The 23332-nt window shown below is 48.5% G+C and overlaps 9 protein-coding genes across 9 annotated transcripts; 4 read left to right on the top strand and 5 right to left on the bottom strand.

Annotated features, from left to right (window-relative positions):
* Positions 1-491: 491 nt before the first annotated feature.
* PEX2_014220 (pre-rRNA-processing TSR2 family protein) lies at positions 492-1055 on the top strand (the record flags this gene model as incomplete). Its single annotated transcript, XM_016738698.1, has 1 exon — positions 492-1055. One exon carries the CDS (start codon positions 492-494, stop codon positions 1053-1055), a length of 564 nt encoding a protein of 187 aa, XP_016602592.1.
* Positions 1056-1479: 424 nt separating this feature from the next.
* On the bottom strand, positions 1480-3668 carry PEX2_014210 (translation termination factor GTPase eRF3; the record flags this gene model as incomplete). The annotated part of the gene is made up of 2 exons (XM_016738697.1): positions 1480-1542; positions 1599-3668. The coding sequence occupies 2 exons, from the start codon at positions 3666-3668 to the stop codon at positions 1480-1482; spliced, it is 2133 nt and encodes a 710-aa protein (XP_016602591.1).
* Positions 3669-4215: 547 nt separating this feature from the next.
* PEX2_014200 (RanGTP-binding protein) lies at positions 4216-6285 on the top strand (the record flags this gene model as incomplete). Its single annotated transcript, XM_016738696.1, has 4 exons — positions 4216-4232; positions 4287-4344; positions 4398-4498; positions 4551-6285. The coding sequence occupies 4 exons, from the start codon at positions 4216-4218 to the stop codon at positions 6283-6285; spliced, it is 1911 nt and encodes a 636-aa protein (XP_016602590.1).
* A 526-nt stretch (positions 6286-6811) lies between these two features.
* PEX2_014190 (BSD domain-containing protein) lies at positions 6812-8076 on the bottom strand (the record flags this gene model as incomplete). Its single annotated transcript, XM_016738695.1, has 2 exons — positions 6812-7095; positions 7158-8076. 2 exons carry the CDS (start codon positions 8074-8076, stop codon positions 6812-6814), a joined length of 1203 nt encoding a protein of 400 aa, XP_016602589.1.
* Positions 8077-8317: 241 nt separating this feature from the next.
* Positions 8318-10306, bottom strand: PEX2_014180 (uncharacterized protein; the record flags this gene model as incomplete). Its single annotated transcript, XM_016738694.1, has 1 exon — positions 8318-10306. The coding sequence occupies one exon, from the start codon at positions 10304-10306 to the stop codon at positions 8318-8320; it is 1989 nt and encodes a 662-aa protein (XP_016602588.1).
* A 724-nt stretch (positions 10307-11030) lies between these two features.
* PEX2_014170 (uncharacterized protein) lies at positions 11031-14025 on the bottom strand (the record flags this gene model as incomplete). The annotated part of the gene is made up of 4 exons (XM_016738693.1): positions 11031-12742; positions 12788-12896; positions 13203-13406; positions 13459-14025. The coding sequence occupies 4 exons, from the start codon at positions 14023-14025 to the stop codon at positions 11031-11033; spliced, it is 2592 nt and encodes an 863-aa protein (XP_016602587.1).
* A 597-nt stretch (positions 14026-14622) lies between these two features.
* Positions 14623-14904, bottom strand: PEX2_014160 (uncharacterized protein; the record flags this gene model as incomplete). The annotated part of the gene is made up of 1 exon (XM_016738692.1): positions 14623-14904. One exon carries the CDS (start codon positions 14902-14904, stop codon positions 14623-14625), a length of 282 nt encoding a protein of 93 aa, XP_016602586.1.
* A 4667-nt stretch (positions 14905-19571) lies between these two features.
* Positions 19572-20522, top strand: PEX2_014150 (class I SAM-dependent methyltransferase; the record flags this gene model as incomplete). The annotated part of the gene is made up of 3 exons (XM_016738691.1): positions 19572-19677; positions 19725-20329; positions 20391-20522. 3 exons carry the CDS (start codon positions 19572-19574, stop codon positions 20520-20522), a joined length of 843 nt encoding a protein of 280 aa, XP_016602585.1.
* A 421-nt stretch (positions 20523-20943) lies between these two features.
* Positions 20944-23252, top strand: PEX2_014140 (uncharacterized protein; the record flags this gene model as incomplete). Its single annotated transcript, XM_016738690.1, has 2 exons — positions 20944-21256; positions 21313-23252. The coding sequence occupies 2 exons, from the start codon at positions 20944-20946 to the stop codon at positions 23250-23252; spliced, it is 2253 nt and encodes a 750-aa protein (XP_016602584.1).
* Positions 23253-23332: the final 80 nt, after the last annotated feature.

Raw genomic sequence — 23332 nt, 5'->3', positions numbered from 1 at the left:
ACGGCAGCCGGGGGTTCGATTCCCCCTATCGGAGTCTTCTTTTTTGTGTCCAAAATTCATTGTCAAATGGATATGCGGTTTTTTTTTCAGTTGAGGGTAAATTTCGGAACCTAGCAAAGCAAGCGTAATTGCTAAGGTTGGGCACTTGAGAGGGCGGGGGGACCTTGGAAATAGTGGCCAACCTTGAGAGAACCTTGGAGTCATCACCTGACCTTATCGTATCTAATCGGGCCTTTTTTTTAAAAAAAAAATTCAAGGTACATAACATAGTATTAAGAAGACATTTCAATTGCAATTCAGTATACCGATTGTGGAGAAGCAAAGGAAGAAAAATTGACCGTTTTCATTATTACTATTCAAATCAAACTTGCCCACTCCATCAGCAAGTGCCTTTCCCACCACGAAGACCGCGGGGTACTATCAAGTCTTCCCCAAAAAAAGAATCGCAACCCACCTCAGGACCAACAACCATATAAACTTAGTCCTCCAAAATGGCGACAATTTCAACAGCCCAACCGGCCACAGATGCCACCTCTTACCTCGATCTCGCCATCACCCTCACAATCAACAATTGGCCGGCCCTCTCACTAGCCGTGCAGTCAAACTGGGGCGGCCCCAACTCAAGCGACAAGCGGGACTGGCTTTGCGGCGCAATCTCCGAGATGCTGACTGATCGACCCGAGACCGACGCTGAGGACCTGGAGGAAGTGCTCGTTCAAGTTATGAATGACGAGTTCGACGTGGCGGTGGACGACGAGAGCGCTGCGGACGTTGCGGATATGATTATGGAGCTGAAGACGCAGACGGATCGTGGCGAGTTCGGCACTGTCCAGCAGATGTTGGAGAATTTCCAGAAGAAGAGCCAAAATCGCTCTGCTGCGGCTCAGTTCCAGAGGGTTGAGGCTGCGGATGAGGATCAGGAGACGGACGATGAGAGTGACGAAGGGGATGTTGAGATGGGTGAGGCGCCTAACTTGGTGCGGGCTCCCAGGGAGCGAGCTGAGCCTGAGATTGATGATGATGGATTTACGAAGGTTGTTGGAAAGAAGAGGTAGATATGGACTTTTGTTGAATATGTTTGTTTTATTTCCGTTTTGCCTTGATGACAATAGGAGACCCCTAGGATAGATATCCTTTTCTAGTTACATAGATGCATTGTTACCAACGATTGATCATTCATCAGATCTGNCCCCCCCCCCCCCTATGTGGCTGAAGATAACCGAAGAACCCATAGACGGTTCAACCGCTTGGATTCATAGATGGAGCAATGTCTATGGAAGAAAGAATGTGGAAAAAGAAACGTTCATCATCGTCAGTTGTGGACTGTCTGTGGTATCATTACGCGACCTCTGCCCACCCGTACCGCCCTGTTCAGAGTTCTTCCCAAGCACATCTCTGACGCTGACATCAGTTTTATTTTGTGGTTGTTTGCGCTTTTGAGAACATGAACATTTAGGTAGCCTTGGTGGCAAAAGCACTTCACTGGGCCTCGGTCTCGGGAGTGATGAGCTTGGTGATCATACCAATAGCAATGGTTTGACCCTACAATCAGTATGTTAGCAGAGACAAAGGAAATTAGAGGGTGTGAAAAGACATACCTGGTCACGCAGGGTGAAACGACCTAATTGGTTGTATTCGTCGTAAGTCTCGACACAAACGGCGCCAGCGGTGCTGGTAACCTCGAGACGGGCAATAATGGTCTGGCCCTTGCTGGCGAACTGGGGAGGGCGCTTGCTCTTGCGGCCGGTGCCGGGCTCGAGCTTGTGAAGAAGAGCGGCGAAAGTGACCTCCTCAACAGCGGAGTGGACGTGCAGGACACAGTTGAAACCGGCTGTCAGAATGTTCTTCAGATCCAAGATACGAATCTTAGCCTCAAAAGCAGACACACAGTGAACGGGGCGCTTAGGTGAGCAGAGCACGAAACCAGGGAAGAAATCTTCTTCTTCAATACCACGAAGGCGTAGGCGAATCTGGTCACCAACCTTGGCGGTCGCAATCTCGTCTTCTGTTTCACCGTACATGGCAGAGATTTGGACCTCCTCGCGGTTAGGCATCATGAGATAGGTACCGCTCTTCTTAATGATACCGGACTCAATGCGACCCTCTGCCATGGTACCCATGTCACGGTACTTGGCGCTGATCGGCATCATGAACGGCGCGTTGACCTTGCGCTCAGGGAGCTCAAACGCAGTCAGGAACTCGAGCAGCGACGGACCGTCGTACCAATCGCACACATCTTTGGGAACTCGGTCTTTGATACCGATAGTACGCTGGGCAGAGATAGGCATGCAGAAGATGTCTGACTTCTTGTAGCCCAGGGCTTCGAGGAACTTGATGACCTTGACGGTGCATTCGTCGAACCGGGCCTTGCTCCACTCGACGGTAGGGTCATCCATCTTATTTACTGCCAAAATGAGCTTAGAAACACCGGTATTACGTGCAAGCAAAGCGTGTTCGCGGGTCTGACCACCCTTCTCGAATCCAGTCTCGTACTCGCCCTTACGGGCAGAGATAACCAAACAACCGAGATCGGCCTGAGAGGCACCACCAATCATATGAGGAACATAGGACTTGTGACCAGGGGCATCCAAGATGGAGAATTGACGCTCGATATCACCCTCCGGGTGCGGGATGGTGACTTTGAAGAAGGCACGGCCAACCTCGACTGTCTTACCCTTGGAACGTTCCTCCTGGGTCAGATCAAGAGCCCACGAGAGGTACCAGGTCTCTCGACCGGCTTCCTTGGCCTCCTTCTTGTATTTGTCCAGTGTACGCTCGTCGACCATGCCGGTGGCATGCAGGAGGGAACCTCCCAGGGTGGACTTGCCAGCGTCGACGTGACCGATGAACACGACGTTGACGTGCTCTCTGCGCTCACCGTAAATTTCCTTTAGGGTTGCGTCATCAACGTCAGCTAGCTGTGCCTTTGCGACGGCACTGGCCTCGCGAGCTTGCTTGGCTGTCTCGCCGCGGGCTGGGCTAGAGCGGCCAGAAGATGGCGTGGGAGAAGCCTTGCCAGCGACAGCGGCCTTATCTGTCTTGTCAAGGCCCTTGGTGGCCGCAACCTTTGAGCCTGCCTCAGCAGCCGCGGCACCCTTGGTATCACCATTGGCCTCCTTGGGAGTAGTGTCAGCAGGCTTGGCTGCCGGGGTAGGAGTGCCGATCGAAAGGACCTTGGTCTTGGGGGCAGCGCTGGAGGAGGTAGCACCGATAGACAGAACCTTGGCCTTGGGTGCGGCGGCGTTCGATGCGGGCTTGGGAGCGGACTGGGCCGGTGCTGCAGCCTGGGGTTGCTGCTGTACAGGCGCATTCTGGCGAGGCTGCTGGTTGTAGCCACCGTATTGCTGCTGTTGCTGTCCATTGTTGTACTGGTTGAAGCCACCGGGCTGCTGGGCATAGGCGTTGTACTGGCCATAGGCTTGCTGCTGCTGCTGGTAGCCACCATAGGCCTGCTGTTGGCCGTACTGAGGGTATCCCTGCTGGGGGTAGCCAGCATACTGTTGGTACTGCTGTCCGGGAACGAAGGAAGAGGCTCCAGGTGTGAAAGAGGCGGCGCCAGGTTGGAATGAGGGCGCCTGGGCCTGAGGGCGAGATTGTGCGTTCAGGTTAACGCCCTCGGCCTGGCGGGAAAGCTCATCCTCCCAGGATTCAGGTGTTTGGTTTGACATCGTGAAATAAGATCCAAGGTCGAATTAACACGAAAATACGAAACCAAGACGGATTTGGACAAATACAGGTTGGGTCAATAAGAGGGGCCCCAGTGCCTTTTGATTTTGCACAGGTGAATGACTAAGACCCCGCGATATTTTTTTCACGTGATATTATATTGAATAGATTTCTTCCGTGGGATGTGACAAGTTGAGTGAATGTTTGTTAGGAAACCGATCTATTTGCTTCTGTTTATGGCTTTTTCTATTATATGGCCTCACCAGATCATCTCTTTCCAAGGTAAAAGGCACAAGTGTCGGGGAGTTGGACTCATCTTCTTTGAGCTTTCATTCTCTTATCGATAAGCACCCCTCCATGCCGGTGCTTTATTGCTCAGGGGACCTTTTATATCGCCGGTCAATACAATCTACACTACATTTTTTGAAGGCCGTTGGCCTTTAAATTATTCCAAAATGGATACTTTTCTAACTGGGGTTTGTCTCATATATCATTGGCCAGGGGGCGACCAGCTAATTCGTGGATTGCATACAGCTCACCCGACAGGCCATGAATTATGCCATTCGGTAGGCTTCATAATCACTGAGGAACGACACCATTCAGTACTAACTATTTCCCAGTTCTGGAATTGCGATAACTGCCAGTTATGCCATGCGCCAGTCATCGCGCTTGCTCAGAGTAAGTGTTCTTTTCGGCTGCGGGAAGAAGTCAGTGCTCATCAATTCCCCCAGAATGTCAAGAGCGAGGACCGAGATGAGCTTATCTCCTTACAACAACGTCTGGAAAGCAAGATACAAGTTATTGCCCCAGCTATTGACATGATCGAGTTGATGTAAGGCACCTGATAGTGGGTTGGATTGTCAGAAAGCTAATAATTGGGTTAGTGCTGCTCGAGGAAATACGTCATTGGAATCTGCTGTCGCCCTTACAAAGTCTCTGAGATGGGACATTCAAGCCCTGGGACAGCGGCTGGGAAGAGCCGCGGCCTCTGAGGAATTAAGACGCAAAGGAGCAAGATCGTCCAAAGATCAGACGAACAGCGAGAAAGAAATTAAGCTTATTATCAAAGATATCAAGAAGCTCTTGGCTCGGATCGAAGATGCAGTGCCACTGATGAACCTGGCCATCACTACCTCTGGGGCCAAATTATCCACTAACTTGCCCGCAACGGTGTCGCCATCCCGGCTCCTCCAAGCAAGCACGTTTCTCACAGCGGGGGATACACAATATTCAATGTCCCCATCTCAAGCAGTCCAAGTAGGACCGACTTTTACCTTATCAATGTATATGCTGTTTGCCAGCCACTTGAGACCCCATGATGAAGAATCTGTTCGCGAAGCCACGTGGAAGGAAGTCATGCACAAGGCACGTTTGAAGCTGCGCCGGGTTCCAATAGCCTCATTGCAGTCTCCAGACGAACTCCCACGAACGAAACTTCCGGGACCAGCTGGGTCTGATGAATACGCTTATCAAGTCCTGATCATCGAAGACCTAGATGATGGCCGAGTCCACACAATCGACGAGAATGATCCGCAGCCCCAAAGCTATGAAGGCGTTTCCACAGCAGGAATCCGGGAGATTCTTCCTATTCATCAAATTTCCAAAATCTTCTACGCAGATACCGGGAGGATCCTTAACATCAGCACAGAGGGCGAAACAAATAACCCGGTGCTGCTGTTGAAACGGGACTTGAATGCTCTCCCGCCGCGGCGAATGATGGAACGTGACGAGGTGGAGGAGGACTTTCCTCAACCAGAATCCGAGGAGGAACCAGAGGACGAGGAGCAAGCTCAACTCGATGCACAACTGAACGGAGGCGAAAACACAGATACTAGCATCTTCAATTACCTGCATGAAGACTCCATACCCGAAGAATGGCGTCTGCCTCCCGGACTAGACCCAGAATGGATCGCATTCGAAGTCTACAACGAAGATGAAACTTCCGATACCGAGTCCGAAGCCGAAAATCCCGAATCATCCACAGATGAACCCTCAATCGACCCAAATATGATGGCCAAGCTGTCTCTTAATGAGAAGGGGCATTCATCACACTCCCCGTCACCCCTCAACCAGTCATTCTCATCCGCCGCTCCCACAACAACAGTCTCCAACCCTCACTTCGAGAACATCCGCACCTCCCTCTCCCTCCTCGAAACCCTCCTCCGCCTAACATCCCTCCAGCAATTCCAGCAACAATCCCACCTCTCTATCAGCGACGAGCTCCTCAACTTCTTCCTGGAAGAATCCTCCACCACCGGCGCCGGCGGGGACGAACAGCACCGCCAGCGGCTCCGCTCCGAGGCCCGTCGTCGCGTTGGCTGGGACCCATACAATGAAAGCCCCGTCAAACACCGCGGCGAGGATTACCAGTACGGCTGGGAGCCCGGTAGTGGTCCTCACCAATATGGCGGCGATCCTTACTCGCCTAATGGCCGGTCGCAGGGCTTCCATCTTCGTTCCAGGGAAAGCACACCAGAGACCCCGGTGCGCAAAGGCTCGTCAAATGTCCGTCCAGGTGGTCAGCGTGGTATGAGGCCTGCGTATGCTGAGTCACCCCTCTCGAAAAAGATGGGCAGGTCTCTGCCTGATGGAGATCTAGGGTCTGGCACTACAGATTGAATGGGAAATGAATGGACTATGATGCCTTGTACATGTATTATGATCATGATTATGGGATAGCGAGTGCATTACAATCTTTTTTTCCCTACCCCTCGGACAAATCCTCTACTGGATGTTAAATTGTTCTGGCGTATGCCATCATCCATGGCGGCCGCTGGATGTCGGCTAATAGTCTACGTAGGGGGTTAGATAGTCAGGACCCCATAATAAGATACTATGTAGATAGAAGGAATGACTATTCAGATATCAACCGCATAGACAGATAACATCGCTCGCTGAAAGCAAGTTGCAGAAAACAGAGCTGGGAATAAAAGGAGAAAAAAAGCCCGAAACGCCAAAAAGAAAAGACCCGATATTCCTAAACTCCAACCAAAGCAGATTTCTTCGGGGGGCAATTGACCGCGCTTAAGCTGGCGCACGCAGTATCAAGGCCGTGCTCTCGGGGGGTATATGGTATAGACAAGCGCCCTCGGGGCCAACTTAGATGGATCCTCTTGCTAGTGTGTCCTTGAAAAGAGATAGAGAATTACTCCCAATCCTCGTCGCTCTCATCCGCCTTTGCAGCGGAGGGGATCTTTTCCTTGGGACTACCGGGTGTGCGGCTAGCGGCGCCGCTCACAACATCGTAGCTAGATTCACTGTCGGCCTGGGAGTGCTGGTCGTGTGAACGGCGAGGCTCAGCTTTCTCTGTTTCTTTGATGGGAGCAAGGGTCTGGGCACCGGAGCGGACCTGTGGAGTAGAGGGAGACTGAGACTCAGAGTCGGAGTCATCGTCCCAGCCGACTTCTTCTTCGTCCTCGGCAGTGGCACCTGTATAGTAGAAGTGGTTAGAAATGAAAACAAAAATCACCGAAGTGGTGGACTCAACATACCCTTCAAAAGTTCCTTGCGCTTCTTCTCCTCGGTCTCCACGACGAGACGCAAGAAGTAGTAACGAGTCCAGAAGTCCACGTATTCCACCTGCTCCGGCACGAGCTTCTCCATGGCAGAACGGAGCTCGGGGTATTTCTCTAAATCGGCGGCGATCTCATCCGTCTTAATTTCGACATTGAACTCCTTCTTGAACGAAGGCCACTCGTCGCTGACCGGGTCCTTGCTGAAGCTTTCCAGGTTTGAATGGATAACGTGAAGTTGTGCCTCGAACCGCGTAGCATGAATGACCCGCTTTCCCTCAGCATCCTTGCTCTCGAAAAGAAGCTTGCCGGACTCATCGGTATCGGGGGGCAAAATGCTAACGGCCTCACGCAGCTTCTGGCTGATGTTCATTCCGAATCGCAGGATCGCTTCATCAGCTGCTTCCTCTGCCTTCTCAATCTCCTTCAGCCGCCGAGCGGCTTCCGCCTTCAACCGCGTAATAAAGCTCTCTCCACTGGCGCCAGCGCCTTCGCCTTCTCCCTTGTCACCGGATTCTCCTCCTTCTGCAGCAGCCTTAGGTGTGGCAGTCTCGTCACTTTGTCCCTCGCCACTCCCCGTCAAAGCAGCTGTGCTGAGAGACAGCCCCTTTGTCCGGTCGGCGAGTGTTTCCCTAAGATCTGAAAATCCTTTCACAGCTTCCTCACTGGCAGCTGCATACTCCTGACGAGCACCCTCATAGTATGTTTCTCCCTGCTTGCGCACATTGTCCCATAGTCCTCCAATTCGGGAGCCCCACGGACTGGCTGAGAATGCACGGAAGGTCTCTTGTAGCTCATCGTTGAGGTTGGCGTTGGACTCCTGGGGCTTGGAGTCGGAGGGGGCACCCTCCTTGTTGGAAAATGCCTCCTCCTGGATGTGATCGTAAGCGATATCCATGACTGGAAAGTTGCAAGAGGGAAAAGAGGGTCGAAGATTTGGAAACACAAGGTTGCAGTATCTCCGCGTTCGTCCATGGGCCGACCGCCCCGCTTGCCGACGATCCTCAAAACCACCTACATCATAACCACATTGGTCAATAAATTCAAGGTAAATGCTATATCCATACTAATCACATTTAATAATATTTTACATATTCATAAATCATAAAATCCATTCAATAATGACATCGAAAACAATGTCATCCTTCAGGTAAGCTATAAGGCTCTCCTACACTATCCTGACTCCCCATCCAAAAGTTTGGGAGTGGAATGCTCTCCATGACGCTCGATGTAAGAAGCTGGCTCCGAGAGAGGACCTGGCCTTTCCATTGAGGATCTCGATCTACCACCTGCGAGGACTCAACTTGGACCACTGAGCCAGGAACACGGGGTCGTTGGAACGAACTGTCGCCCGACTCGATTCCACGTTCTCGTTCCCGGATGGGCGACGACTCCGGAACCATTTCAGTAGACTCTTTGCCGCCTTCCTGGCTCTGTGTCTGTGTCTGCAAGAATGGCCCCGGTGCCTGTTTTCGAATAGGAGGCCTCCATGTCTCCAAGGTTGTGTTCTGGCTACTACCTGCGTGAGGGAAAAGCTCAGACATCTTCTGCGTATTCAGCGTTGGAATTGGCTCGTGCGGGAATTGTGTGGCTGCGTGCATTCTTTGATAGCAAATTGAGGCATCAGACATTGGACCTTCGAATGGAGGGTCATCATCCAATCCGGGGCTCGATTGCATAGCTAGCAGAGGAAGTTCTTGGGAATCATCCTTGGGTGACTCCGGGCTGTGTTGGGTCGCCTGTGAGCCGTCCTGCGGACCAAGTGCTCGGTGCGCTTTCTTTGGGGTTGGTGTCACGGAACGTCCAATGGGGTTGTCCTCAAAGTCTCCGTATTCTGAGTCCGCATCCGTTTCGTAGACGACTGTCCTCTCCCTCCTGGTGGGTTCATTTCTCGGGTTCCCATTTGCTTCGATTGGGGATTCCTGCAAACTTGACTCCGTCGGAGGTGCAGATGAGGGAAATTCCTCGATGGTAGTTAGATCAGGATGGTTCAAATTGATATGGATGTTTGGAGAATCGAATGTTGTTGGTCGAGGTAAAGATTCCCCTCCAGGGTCTTGTGAATCCTCGACTACTCGCCGAACCTCCGGGTGTTCTTCTTTGATGGGTTCCATGGAATTATCCGTGGGGTTTAACGGTTTCCGCTTTGAAGGAGAACGAGTAGCGCTGCGAAATTGAGACGAGGTTATAATAGCGAGACCAGGGCTTTCAGGTGTCTGTGAAGAAGGAATCTCGCGCGTCCGAAGCTTCCGCGGTGTAACAGGAGCTGCAGATTCCCGCTCGCCCTCACCTCCGCTTCCAGGATTTGACTCTTGTGCTTCTTTTTGCTGTGATATAGGCTCCCCGGTTGAGAGGTCCAGCTCTTGTTCAAAAGCTCTGCGCTTTCGTTTAGCGGGGGTCGGACGCTTCATAGGCTGTGATTGGTTCGGTTTGGGCGTATGTTCTGTCTGTTCATATTTTATGTCCTTCTTCTGCGGTGCCGGCTGGATATAACTCATGTTCACATCGTCGTCATCATCATCATCGATGGTAATGTAACGTCGCACAAAGTCCATCTGAGTTAAGGTCTTATCCCGCTTTCCCACTGACTTCTCCAAAGATTTTCGACCGCCCCTAGTACGAGCGCTCGCCCTCGGTGTCTCACTCTTTCGAGGTACATAACTTCGGCTTGCATCTCGATTGACAACTCCAGAGCTTCTCCGCTTCTGCGAGCGTTGATCCGAATCGCGCTCTCGTTCACTCATTTTGAATTTCGAGATACGAGCTGAGCAAACTGGCTGGGCAGGGAGATAGTCTGAATCCTTGTCGGACCCATCATCTACATTTAGCCGCCGGATTGTGTCTTGGGTATCGTCGCGACGCTTGTACTCCTCGATGTATCCAAGCTGGTCATCATTCGAAGGTGTGGGCTGTGTCACGAAATCGATTTGCGTGAGAGTAGATTGAACTCGTTGCAACGATGTTCGCTTACGAGTGCTTGCCGATGTCGATGACTGTGGTGACCGGTTCCGTGCGGTGATGGTTTTCGTGGCAGTTGTTGGAAGATCTGGTGGACTGGGCCTTCTCGGGTTGCGGGACTGGTTTCGAGGAGTCTCTGGCAGGTTTCGAGACTCATGCGGTTGTTTCATCGCAACAACGATGGTTCCAGGCTTAAAACATCGGACTGGGGCCTACAGGTAAAAGATATGACGTTAGGGGATAGATGCCTGAGGCGGTTCGCGTCAACGCGTCCCTAACTAATATCGACTTGGTCCGTGCGTTATAGTTCCGAGCTCTATGCATTCACAATGCAAACAAAAAGCACAATGCTATTGCATTATTCTAATCTGGACTGGTCAGGAAAAAGAGCAAAAAAATGAATTGGCAAAAAAGAAATCTCAGGTTTGGTTTTTAGGAATAGCCGAACGCGGGGGTCGAACCCGCAGCCTTAAGATTAAGAGTCTTACGCTCTACCGATTGAGCTAGCCCGGCTGGGCTGTTGAAAGAGGCTTCAATATAATGCTACATAGCCCAAGCAGAGCAGTGAGATGTACAGCAAACGAGTTTTCCATCCCAAAACACTTAGTAAATGTGATACAACATGGATTGTAACTTAATATCTCAAAGCGATAGTCTATATGATGCTTTCATAATGGCTCAATGCTTTGGGTGATATATCGCCTGTCTATGTGTTTATATGATATTTACGACTTTGTGGTTGCTATATATATATATATGGCGGTTGATATTTTTGGCTTTAGACAAAGTACTTGTCAACACTTGCTTCTGGAACACGATTTCGTTTCTTTTATTTGATTCTTTTATGTTTGATATAGTTACATAGGTAAAATACAACGGTTTGATTGTCGATAACTAGTCCTCATCAGACATTAGCCATTCGGGAATTGCATCCTCATCGTCAGGGTCTTCAGAAAGCAAAGAACCCTTCTCAATCTCGCTGTCAGAATCATAAATGGGCACGGGTGACGGTGGCCGGGAGACAGTGACCACACTTGCAGATTTTGAGCCACCATATGTCGACGAGTCTATCGCGATAGGAGCTTTGTCAGACGATCCTGCGATGACTTGGGGTACGGATGTTGGGTTTGAGCCGTGGTTTGGGACAACCACCAGTGAGTAGCGAGGCGTTTTTGATGCTTGGTTCCTCGCAATACTCTCGGGAATCGATCTCCGGGTTATGGTCAAGGGCTGAGGCTTTGGAGGTTCCACCGGGCCCGGAGCTGGATCATGATCATCTGGCAGAAACCCCCCTCCAAGAGCATAATCCTCCTCGTCTGATGGCGGTTCCACTTCTCTTCCTGCGTAGTCTTCGGGAAAATGCTGATCATGCACCATCCCCCCCCTTCCCTGAGCTTTCAGAGGTGGGCTGTTGAGTGGTTGGTCTGGTTCAGGGAAGAATCCACCACCAGCATCTTCAACATCTATTTCGTCTTCGATGTCTTCGAGCTCTTGTTCTTCGTCATCGCCAGCATATTCCTTAACCCTTTCTGCAATCCTAAGCTTCACCAAAAAGAGTCGCCAGAACCGCAGAGCCTCCGCAGTTCTTGCCTCCAGTGCAGCATGCCGTCTCTCATCTTCGAGGCCCCTCATAACTTCCTCAAGCGCCTCCTGGTACTCGATGGCAACAACAATTCCCCCGAGTACAGCGGTACCACGACGGCCCCTGAAATCAAATCCAGTGACTGCGTCGGCATAATCAATTCCAAGGATCCGAGCTGCTCGAACGGCCTCCAGCCGCTTGATGTGAACTCCGCCAGGCGGAACCATACTGGGGACATAGACATCGAGGTTTCCATATGTGTTCTTCGGGATTCTCCCCTGAACCACCGGTGGCGGAACGTATATTTCTGTCTGGAACTCGGCATATAGTGTAGTCTCTTGGGGCTCATTTTCATCTTCATCGTCACTGAAGCCTCCGCCCCTGTTTCGACTTGCAGCAACACGCTTGAGAGGCTGTTCGCCAACTCTGACATCCCGCCCAAGACGATACCATTTATCGGAGCTTCGCACAATATGCAGGTCAGACCGCCGATAAACGGGTTCTGATGTCTCACTCCGTGCTGTGCTTTTTCCTAATCCCACGTGCCCAATGACTCGTTTGGGATGGATCACTTCATTGCGACGGACGTGTCGCTCAAGTGCATAGACGGGATGGTCCTTGAAGTCCTGGATATTGCGTGGCATGGGCTCAGCTGCTGATTTGGATGTTAGTTCACTAATTTCTGCCTCATCCCGATCCTCGAAGAAGGGTTTTTCATAGGCATTTAGCGCTTTATTCCACCACTCCTCGCCATTCCGTGTGGACTCCACGCGGAGTTTCCGCGTCTTTGCATTAAATGCTTTTACATAGCGACGAGTGAGGTCTCTTGCAGAGGCATCATCCTCGAAACCAACCACATAATTCATCATGTTCAACGAATCGCTCGCAGGCGGTTCAAATTTCGAAGGTTTAGCAAGGGATTTTGTTACGATGGGGTCAATTGAAACCCATTTATGTGCAGCTTCATTGAAAGCTTCGACCCAAAATACAGGAAATGATGAATCTCGCGATGTCGGAATCGGACCTATGGATGTTAGTTAAGCGTAGACTAGCCATCGCCGGAACTCACATGCCTGAATAGAATTTTGGTTGAGGAGGACGTGAGGGGGTGAATTTGGGCTGTCCAATTCGTCGAGGCCTTGAAGCAACAGGTGATTTTTCACTCTTGCTGCGTTCATCTGTCGAGGACCCAGGATCGTCAGAGGATATCACAATATACTGATGCTTTGGTTTAGACGGCGTCATGTCTTTCACAGTGCCAGAAAATGGCAACGGTTGCAATGAGCAAACAAGTCTCGCCTCTACGGCTACAGACCGCAATAGGGCACAGAATAGCTGAGCCCCGAAGTCCCGGGAACCCTGCATTGTCTTCGCTTGAGTTCTAAAGTCCCCTTTAGATAAAAAGATCTCAGCATTCGACATGATTGACTCCTATATACCTGTGTCAGTGAATAATTATTGATGGGAGAAGTTGTGAAGCATACCAATTTCTGCTTCAACTGCGTTTCATCTTCCGCCCAGTGAGACCGTTTCATTCCTGGTTTTGTAACCTGAAATCTGCGCGTGAAGGCATCTGCAGCCTGGTTGAGACCATCCATAAAGGTGGTGGATCTGCTATAATGTGGTTTATCCTCATCTGGGTGCAGAAGAGCGATTACCTTCCTAGACAGTGTCTTCTTTAGAAATTCCTGTGATATTGTTAGACCCCCAATCAATACGCCCAAGCCGACTAACGCTCACCTGTAATTCCTCGTCATTGCACCACATATTGCGCAACTGAACGTGGCCAAGAAGGCAAAGAATATGACATTTATGCACATCCAATCTGGCTTTTCTCTCGGCTCCGGTCAATGGCTTCCTTCTTTGGACTGCTTTTTTGTGCTTCTCGGGTTCTTGCTCTAGTGTGATTTGGAGCATATCGTCGTCGCCATCAGACACAAGGCGTCTATTCAACAAGGATTGAGAAGGTTGCTGTAATTCAACATCTTCCCAATCAACATCTGATTCTTCTGATGTCGATGAATCATACACAGTTTGCACTGGTTGGGTGCTATGTTTGTTTGTTTCTGCGCTCCGATCTGTTTGTTCCGGGGGCCCAAATCCCACAGGGATAGCTTTCATATCCCCGGCCTTGCGCCTCTTGATTGGTCTGTCTGAAGCAAATTGCCCAGGATCTCTGGCTTCAGCCTCCTCCAACAGATCTTGATAGACATCTGGAGCATGATCATTTGTCTGTCTTTGACGCTTAGGTTGACGGGCGGGCGTTGCCCGGTTCCTTGCGGAACGAGTTGGTGTTTGGCGCACCATCTGTTGAAAGGTAAAATCATGTAGCAAATTTCCAGGCTTTTTGTCCGATGAGTCTCTACGCGTCGCGCGTCAGCACTCAAAGTGGCGTTTAGTACCCCGCCCTCCTCAGAAATTCAACGAGACAAAACATCAAGGAAGATACAATGTAAAATGTCCAATGTTACTTCCAAATGATATTTGCAGGATAGAGACATGCCCTCGCCCAAGCTATGTTGATGCCCTGCATTTCGGGTCTTTCCAGACCAAAGGTGCGTCATGTCGGATTTTGATTTATCCGTGCCGATATCAATATAACCCGATTAGGAAGTAGGTAAGCTGTTTGCATTTTGTCCTATCTCAACACCGATTCATATAGTTTATTTGTTGATATTCTTATTGCTCCAGCTACTAGGATAAACTTTTATATTCTGTTGATCTTTTACTTAGGTTCTCATATAAACGCACGGGGAAATGAATACATATATCCACTCGACTATCTCCCCTGTTGTCCTCTCTTGACCGCAACTTAGACAAAACAGGAAATCTGCGGGCGAAACAAAATCAAGCCGTAGAACTAGATAATTAAAACGCAACCCTGTACCTAAAGAGCATGGCAATTTACATGGGACATGTGTTGAAGCCATCCATGGATGTATGCAGCTGGACAGTGAGTCCCAATCGACCAATCGGCGTAGAAGATGTAATAGAACGGTAGGGCAGCTGTACGAGTTGTCTGATAACACGTCGTCTTCTAAAAAGAGTTGTACATACCCAGCAGGTAAAATGGATACTGAAATCTGGAGCACTAATCAAAGTGATTTGCAAATCCAAGCAGCAATCTACCATGCTGCGTCTAGCGCATATCCCAGCGTTCTTTGTTTCTCCCTCGCAGATTTGCATGGGTTCTGAGGACGGATACATTTCAGCCAATAGAACTCACCGCAGTAGAGATAGCTCGCCTGCCAATTGATCAGCTAGGTTGTTCCGGAGAGTTAATAAGGGCCCTTCTAGAGCGCGATCTACAAGATAGAAGAACTTTCTTAGTGAGGCCAGGCCGTAAAAGGAAAGTTAACAATGACAACACTACCTTCGACATTTTGAGACTAACTCTTCATTGGCGGATGGAGTGGATGTTTGAGGGATGATTTTCCTCTCCAGACCAACTGTAGACGTGCATGATCTACATTTCGCTTGCATCTGACAGTTGTGTGGTGCTCATTCCTTTTTAGTCCTGAGCCGTGCCGATTGGTCGTATGTTGTACCTCCACTCAGGCCCGGTCGTATTCAGATTTTAGCAAATTATTTGCAGTTATTCCAAATATTTTTTAACTTTTGTTAAGCGATGGATCACTATGAAAAATCCTTTCCCCTTCAATGTACGGTTTACTCGATTACACTGTATTGTTATATACAGTTAAGAATGTGTTGGATTTTTCTTCGCTGAGACTGTGAATTGAACTTTGTGGATCTTTCTAGCCGATCATTTCTATGAATAATTCACCCCGCACCTACATGCACAGTAGGGTTAATAGTCGATTTATTGGACATTTGTTATTAAATCAAAGGATACGGGGGAAATTCATTTCTTCTTTTTTTGTACCTTGTTAGTTCCGTATTTGTATTGTCGTGCGTCCTTAGTGCAACCCCCAAGCTGCTTGGAAGGCCGCCCCGTGAAGTGATAATTCTTACGGATAGACAGGTTTATCTCATCCCTAATAAAATCTAGTGGTATTATTTGTGGGAATAAATATCCGTGAAAATTACTCAAGCGGTCTACCCTTTTGCCAACAGGTAGTAGTTTTATATGCATGACACGTAGTAGTATCAATACGTTTAGCGAAAGCCCTGAGACGATGGGCTGACATGCACGTTCTCAAGGATAATAGCCTGTATGTCTTACTTCACTCCAAACTAATTCCAATAGAGTTTCACTATTTTAGAAGTAGATGAGTTGTCAAGAATGGAGCCAGGCACATACTTCCAGGTGCATGTATGTTGTAGTTGGTATGCTACCGGTGGGAGCAAGGTGCAGCTCGGGGTGATTCTTGCTGCATACATTTGCTTAACACGCCTGTCACTTGCCCTTTCTGATTCCGAGAGTCCAATACAGTTTGTCCGGCTGAAGTTCCCGATGTACAGCCCTACACACTATAGATAGATGCAGAGTGGCTCAGTGAATATAGTAGTGAGCACGTGTTCTCACCTCTTGGACTCAGATCCGATAGGCCATTAGCCTTTTGTCTCAACTCAGTCTTGGGCATCTTGTCTAGCATGTGTATTCGGAGTTATTCGGTTGTGAATACCCAACAGACCCTGCAATTTCAAATGCCCTATCTATCTCCCCACATCAAAGAAACCACGGTACATCCTCCGTACAAGTTCCGCATATAGTGGGTACTCTTGGATGCTAGCGACTAAAGCAAGGCACTCAAAAGAGATAAACCACCAAGGGCTGTCTCCACTAGCGAAGTGCTCCGCTGCGGAATGACGACTTAGCACTTCATGGATTATGGTTCGACGGACACCGAACCACGCATCTACTGTTGTACTAATGTAGCATCAGAGACACACAATTCAGCACCCAAAAAAATCTCGTCAATATACCTAGGTAATTAGCGAAGAAAAATCGACTGAAAAGCCTATTATAAAGAAGGGATGTCCATAGTTCCCGTCTCAAAATTGGCTCTGGGGCTGGCGTTACCGACACGTTGGAACCCGAACAACTTTCCCAGTCACCGGGTCCGGGTGAATTTCAATTCCAACAATTTCCCGGGGTGTTCCCTTTGGATGGGAACCCGGCTCCATGGCAGCGAGATTATTATTTTTGGGACGGCTGCAGGGATCTTGTACTTGGGATTCTATCTGCAAGCTTACGCTTCTGACCCATGGACTTGTTTTGTTTTTGTTTTTGTTTTTTTCTCTTCTTTCTTTCTCTCGCATATAATAATAAATTATCCGCTTTTTAATTCGGGGTACTCCGAGTACAGAAGGTTACATTTGTATTGTAGGTTTTTGTTACTTAAAATTTACTTAGGGAAATTTGTTATTTCTGTCTAGAACATATGTCATACGTTATGATCACGCCTTTGTTTGATCGACATTTACAAGTAATGGAAGATTCCTAGATCTAGAAATTCGGGATGGAAACTTACATAGGTTAGGTACAACATACAGTGACTGGACATAAAGTTTCTACACCCCTTTAGCCCCATCCAGCTTACCGCCAGGATAAACATATACCGCCTACCTAAATCGGGTGGCACACACCGTACTAGATTTGAATCCATGGAGGTTTCTGACTGGCAGTATATTATACAATCATAGGGGTGTGGGGCGAAGGGGTGTAAAAACTTATGTCCACTGACTGTACTCTGTATGGAGTAGGTTACACTTGGTATAGTGCGGAAGGTCAGACGTCATTACAACATAGAAAATAACCAAAAAAACCCAAAAAAATAAGAAATTAATATGAAGACCCGGAATACCGGAAACTACTGTGCATGTTCCGTGATGCACTTCTAGATCCCATGTGCCCCTCCTTTTGGAGCAATTTGGGGGAAAAGAAAGCCCAGGCTTTAAGCGCCCCAAGTGACGCTATATTTCTGACGGATCACTTCCTTTTTTCCCACCGCTAGACCCAAATACAGTAGGAGTCCGAGTTGTCACAAGAAGAAAAAGAGTAACCGAGGAAACTTCCTTTCTATACGGAGTACGTAAATCTTCTAGAATTATTTTGACACTTTGATATTCGGGTCTAAACCGACCTCGGGAGTCCGTGCAATTTTAACAAGCCTTGGCGTCGGTTGAGAAAATGTACTCCGTACCCGTGATTGTTATTACAGTAAAATTCATTTAGAGGAAAATCCCAACAACTCCACGTCTCTATGGGGCCGAGAGTTCCCCAGTCTAGTACCCATTATGGAGCACTATTATCACCTTTTTTCTTTTTTCTTTTTTCTTTGTTTCTTTCTTTTTGTTTTTGATTCGAAACCTTTGTAATATGTGTCTATCTATGGAAGATTTCACCTTGGGGCATGACGGTGTTCCAATCTCACTATTTCTAGGATGACCCTGCAGGATTATGCACAGGTGTTCTTGGGTCCCAGTTCTGCTGATCGGCTGAATCTAAATGAGAAATCCCAGTAGAAAGGTTGAAGGCGGCCCGTGGCTGGGCGGGTTGCATATTCCCAGCCAGATGGAACCGAGCTCTATTGGTTCATCGAGCCCAACCAGCCAGGAGTCTTCGATCGTTAGGATCAAGATAATGTGTCCAGGTGCCCAGGGTAAATGACTGGCTAAGTCCTGAAATGGATACATAACATGTACCATCCAGGGTCCCACGTCATGGAATCGGAAGATCACCGGAAAAAGAGTCCTGGCTTTTATCAATCCAACATCCCAACTTGGAAACTAGTGAAGTTGCTGACAATGATTGGATTTTATGATGATGTTCTTCTGAAGGGAAATGGTTTACTATATTTCGTGTATATCTTCGGTCTTTGAATACATATCACCGAAAATAAAAATCAAAGAAAAAAAACAAAACGTTAGCACGAAGTAGTAATAATAATAAAAGAAATGAAGGAAGAAACTGCCAAGTACATATTAATTCCGTCCAATCATTTTCAATAAAAAACTAAACCTTTTTCCCCAGCGAAAACAGGGATGTTACATGGGTACTATTTCCGCTTTTAAATGATTTCACGCTTGAAGCGCCTGGGCGTCTTACTTTGTACTATTTCATACCCTTTTCCCCCCTGCTATACCAATTTACCCAGCTTTTTACACGAACTAGAGCTCCACTTACCGGGGTTTGCTTTTGCTTTTTCCTTTTGCGTTTCGAACATTTCAAATGACGATCCTACGCTGAATTATAGTTGTCGGGACTGTCCTCCCGCCCTGCCAGATTATACCTTAACCCAAGTTGTCGGGCTCTTCTTTCCCCCCTCCTTCTCTTTCAATAATGTCTGGATTTGTGTCAGTCTGACTCTTTTTTGTTTCGTATTCATACTGGGTCGTGGAATGGAGTATCGCGAGATAAATACCTGATTCTACTTCATGAAGGACTAGCACACTTGCCGTCCATCTCGCAGAGCGCCTTATACCTGCTACTATTGGTTTCGCTGGATAAGAGTGAGATGACCATGGGTGCTAGACGTCAGGTGAGTTTGTTTCTCTTATGAAATATGGTCCTCATGTCAATACTCTCTCATTATTGATATTCTGGTGACTATTTGACTATCGATTTTCTTGCTAACGTAAACTCATCCAGGCACTTCAAGCTGACTGGTAATACTACCTCCATTAACCCCTTCTCGCCTATTATTTCTTTGCCAAATCCAAGACTGACGTGACTGACCATATCGTAACAGTGATACACAGTCGTTGACTGCCAGTGTAATGGATTATCCTGTTGAGAACGGAAGAACCTATCACAGGTATCATGAGGGAGGTATGTTTACAATTACGGCTTTGTCAGATCTCGCACAGCATGGCTAACTCAATATTTAGCTTATGTATATCCCAATGATGAACAGGAAATAGACCGTCTAGACATGCAACATCACATGTTCAAAATGGCGATGGACGGAAAGCTATTCCAAGTTCCTCTCCAAGATCCAAAGCATATTCTTGATATTGGTACTGGCTCAGGGATATGGCCAATAGAAATGTGTATGATCACCCGTCTCAGCCCCAAAGTTCTTATCTCATTGTTGCAGCGGCCTTGTTTCCCAATACCGAAATAATAGGGACGGATCTGTCCCCGGTGCAGCCAACAGAAGTTCCGCCAAACGTGCATTTCCTGATTGATGATGCCACCGAAGAAGAGTGGCTATGGGACAAGAACTATTTTGATTTTATTCATACCGGCCACATGACTGGGGCTATGCCGTCGTTCAAAAGTGTACTACGACAGGCATTCAAACACCTCAAACCGGGAGCATACATGGAATGTCACGAGCTCGACCCCAAACCGGAATGTGATGATGGAACTATGCCTCCTGAAAACCCAGACGGAGGATACAGCGCATACGCCATGCATGATTGGGTAGACCTTAATGTACGCTCGAGTCGCGATTCCGATCCACCAAGACAATTCCGAATTGCCCACCGGATTGCACAGTGGATGAAAGAAATAGGATACGTCGACGTTGAACAACGACTCTCAAAAATCCCCACAAATACCTGGCCCGAGGATGAGAAACTCAAGACCATCGGTGCTTGGAGTGAGAACAATTGGCTTGATGCTTTGTCCGGGTGGTCATATAAACCATTTCTTGGCCTTGGGTGGTCGAAACCCGAAATCGAAGTCTTCCTTGTTGATGTGAGGAGGAGTATACAGGACCGAAGTGTCCATGCTTATATGAACTTTTACGTTGTGACAGGGCGGAAACCCCTTCCAAACGAAGGTAAACCTGCTTCCTGAGTTCCTGTCATCTCCCTGCTTTCTCGTCATGGCCGTCTTGCGTTTTATCACACCGTTCCGTTATGTCCTCTCCGAGATGATTAGCATGTGATACCATTGGTGGGAAAAATTTTGCATGCATTGCATTGGCGTTGTGTTTATGATTTTATTTTCTTTCCAAGGTTCTTTTTACCTTCTATACCAATACACTTTTATACCTACATATTTAGTCATGTGAACATCTGGTACACAATATACTGGTTTTGAGCGATGAAATGGGTTATCAAATGACATGAAACAAGGAAATAATTGCCAAATAAAAAGCTGCAAACCAAATTTCATACATGTGTACGGAGTAGACAGAAGTGATAATGGAAGCTCAAAGATTGGCCCGTTGACTCGTCCGCCGTGGGAGCAATGCGGGAGATTAGTCATCACGCCAAGAATCGGAAAGCTGCCATGCGAAAGTTGATTCCGAGTGCTTGCGACAAGCCTAAGACAGCAATCGGCCTGCACATGCCATAGCCGATCTCATGTCTTTCGGCAGACATGCCTACCGGCATGCTCTAAAGCCACCAGCTACTGCAACGCTTGACCATCCCTGGATTAGCGATGACTTACTCGCAGCCACGTTTCGTCGCTTCGCCAACGGCCAACGGCGCCATGGGAGCTGCGTTCCCGGACCATTGGAAGCACGACGACGCCTAGCAAAGCGAAGAAACACCGCTCTGGCGAGCATAGGAGGAGGCCCGGTTGAAGATATCGCGTGTCTATTTGGCCGCAATGGGAGGGAACACATGAAATGGACCGACCATCCATGGCAGAGAGCGCCTTTCGAAACCCAGAGTATGTGTGACAAGACACGCAAAATCCGTTGATTATCTGCTAATTTTTCTTTGAAGGTTTCACCGATCATTCTTTGCGTCCTCCTGAAGTACCTTTCTCTTTCTCCGACCAGAATCCGGAGGCTGGACCCGAACCCAGCGAATTTCAGACTACTCATGCTCCGTCATACCTCGCCAATGCAAACCAAGCTACGCGTGAGCAGATGCTAGAGGCATTCTTGAATGGGAACAATTGGGGCATTGAAGATGCAAGGGACTTTACTCGTCGGCTGAGAATTGACCTCCACCGGGAGCCGCGATATAGCCGGCAGATATTCGAGCGGTTACTTGCTCGTTCAGACCCAGACCTTACAGAAGCAATTGCGTTCTTGGATGATCCGTTCCTGAATACCCGGGGATCCGGAAATTACGCTGCAGCTGTTGAAATCTTTGTTCGAACAAAAACGAAACGCGGCAAACGAACCGCTGTTTTAAACACAATAAATCGGGCGTTAGAGTTGGGGTTGATTTCAACTGATGAGATCTGTCTGATCATTACCGCTTTACCAAATATCATTGTCGAACGGAACAAGACTTTGGGATTATGGGACCATAAAGCTTTGTTAAAGCACTACCGGGCGATGTGGAAAGCTATTGGGTGCTGTAACATTCTCGGGTATCACGATCTGGACAGAAGCATTGTTGATGCTTGGCTGGGAGAGCTCTTGCGTACTCGCAGCTTTCGTTTTGCTGAGGAAATCATTATCGAAACCCACGATGCAGACAGTCGCAGTCAGTGGCCTTCCACTTTAGTTCAAGCTTGGTTGGAAACTATGGAAGTCGATTCGGAGACAAACCTGCCGTTTCCCGACAAGATATTCAGCCAGCTTGATGTTAACAGTGCGGCGGACTGTGTCATTCGTGTAACAGAGGCATTGGCATCGTCTTCAGCAGACAGGGTCTCCAGAAACCAATTGCTTGAAAGATGGCGGGATTGCCTCTCAAAGGCTGAAGTCATTTCGACCGTTGCCAAGTCACAGGTCTGGTTCGATTTCCCTCTCCCGTGTGTTCAAACACAAATCAAGCATACCCCTCTGAGCCATTCAACTCAAAGTCAGATCATTTTGCGACTCTGGCTTTTACGAACGCTTGGTCGATCCACTGGGCCCATGTACAACCAGAGTGAAAGAGCAACAGATCAACCGATCTGCTCGTTGCTCAATCTCTACGAAACGGTGATACAAGATACCAGCGGAATATTCTTCCCGGACTTCTTGCGGGAAATCCATGACCTCGACCTCCCATACAACAGCCTTCTGCTCCTAGCCCTCAACAAAAAGGGCAAAACTTCCATTACCAAAACCACCCGCAGAACCCTCGAACGGCTGGAAACCACCCAGCTCTCCCTAGCAGAGGTGTGGACAAACCCATCCATATATAAAGGAATACAAAGACTCTTCCACACCACATTCGACCAAATGTTCCATCGCATGAACCTCACCGACCCGGCTACAGTTGAAGAAATCCTGAATGTTGTTCGATCAGGAGACTCAACGAACATTTGGCCCATTCTCAGACTTCTCAATAACAACACCCCGTTTAAGGTCAGCCTCCACAAAGCCTGGCAGCCCATTCCACACCCAGATGAGAAAGTCCTCGTACGATACCACCCAGGCCCGCGGACCAGCCGATGCCCCGATCCCCATGCTGCTGTCGACCTCATAAACCAGCTGGCTGTTGCTCTCTCCTGCTGCAAGCACTTGACTCCGTGCCAGTCTTTCCATATGGTCCACTGGCTTTACGGGTATCTTCGCAGACACGGCGGGCCCGTGGATCCGGAGTTCGTGCGGGCTATGTATCATGCTGGTGTTGTCCGATACCGTCGTGACGGTCGCCGTATCTCGGCTACTCAGTACGAGTACATCCTTTGGATCGTCGGAAAGTTTGAAAGCTCTGAGGTTGTTGAAGAGCTCACTGCTCTGCCTCAGATTGGTGAATCAAGGCCTGACTGGCGGTAGATGTGGTATGTGAATGGATGGTTACAGGATGTTATTATAAAATAGAGCGATACGATACCCCTGTTTCAATATTACCTTTC

This window comes from Penicillium expansum, assembly GCF_000769745.1.
Source record: "Penicillium expansum strain MD-8 chromosome Unknown contig44, whole genome shotgun sequence".
NCBI classification, from domain to species: Eukaryota; Fungi; Ascomycota; class Eurotiomycetes; order Eurotiales; family Aspergillaceae; genus Penicillium; species Penicillium expansum.
This window is presented reverse-complemented; position numbering and strand designations above follow the sequence as displayed.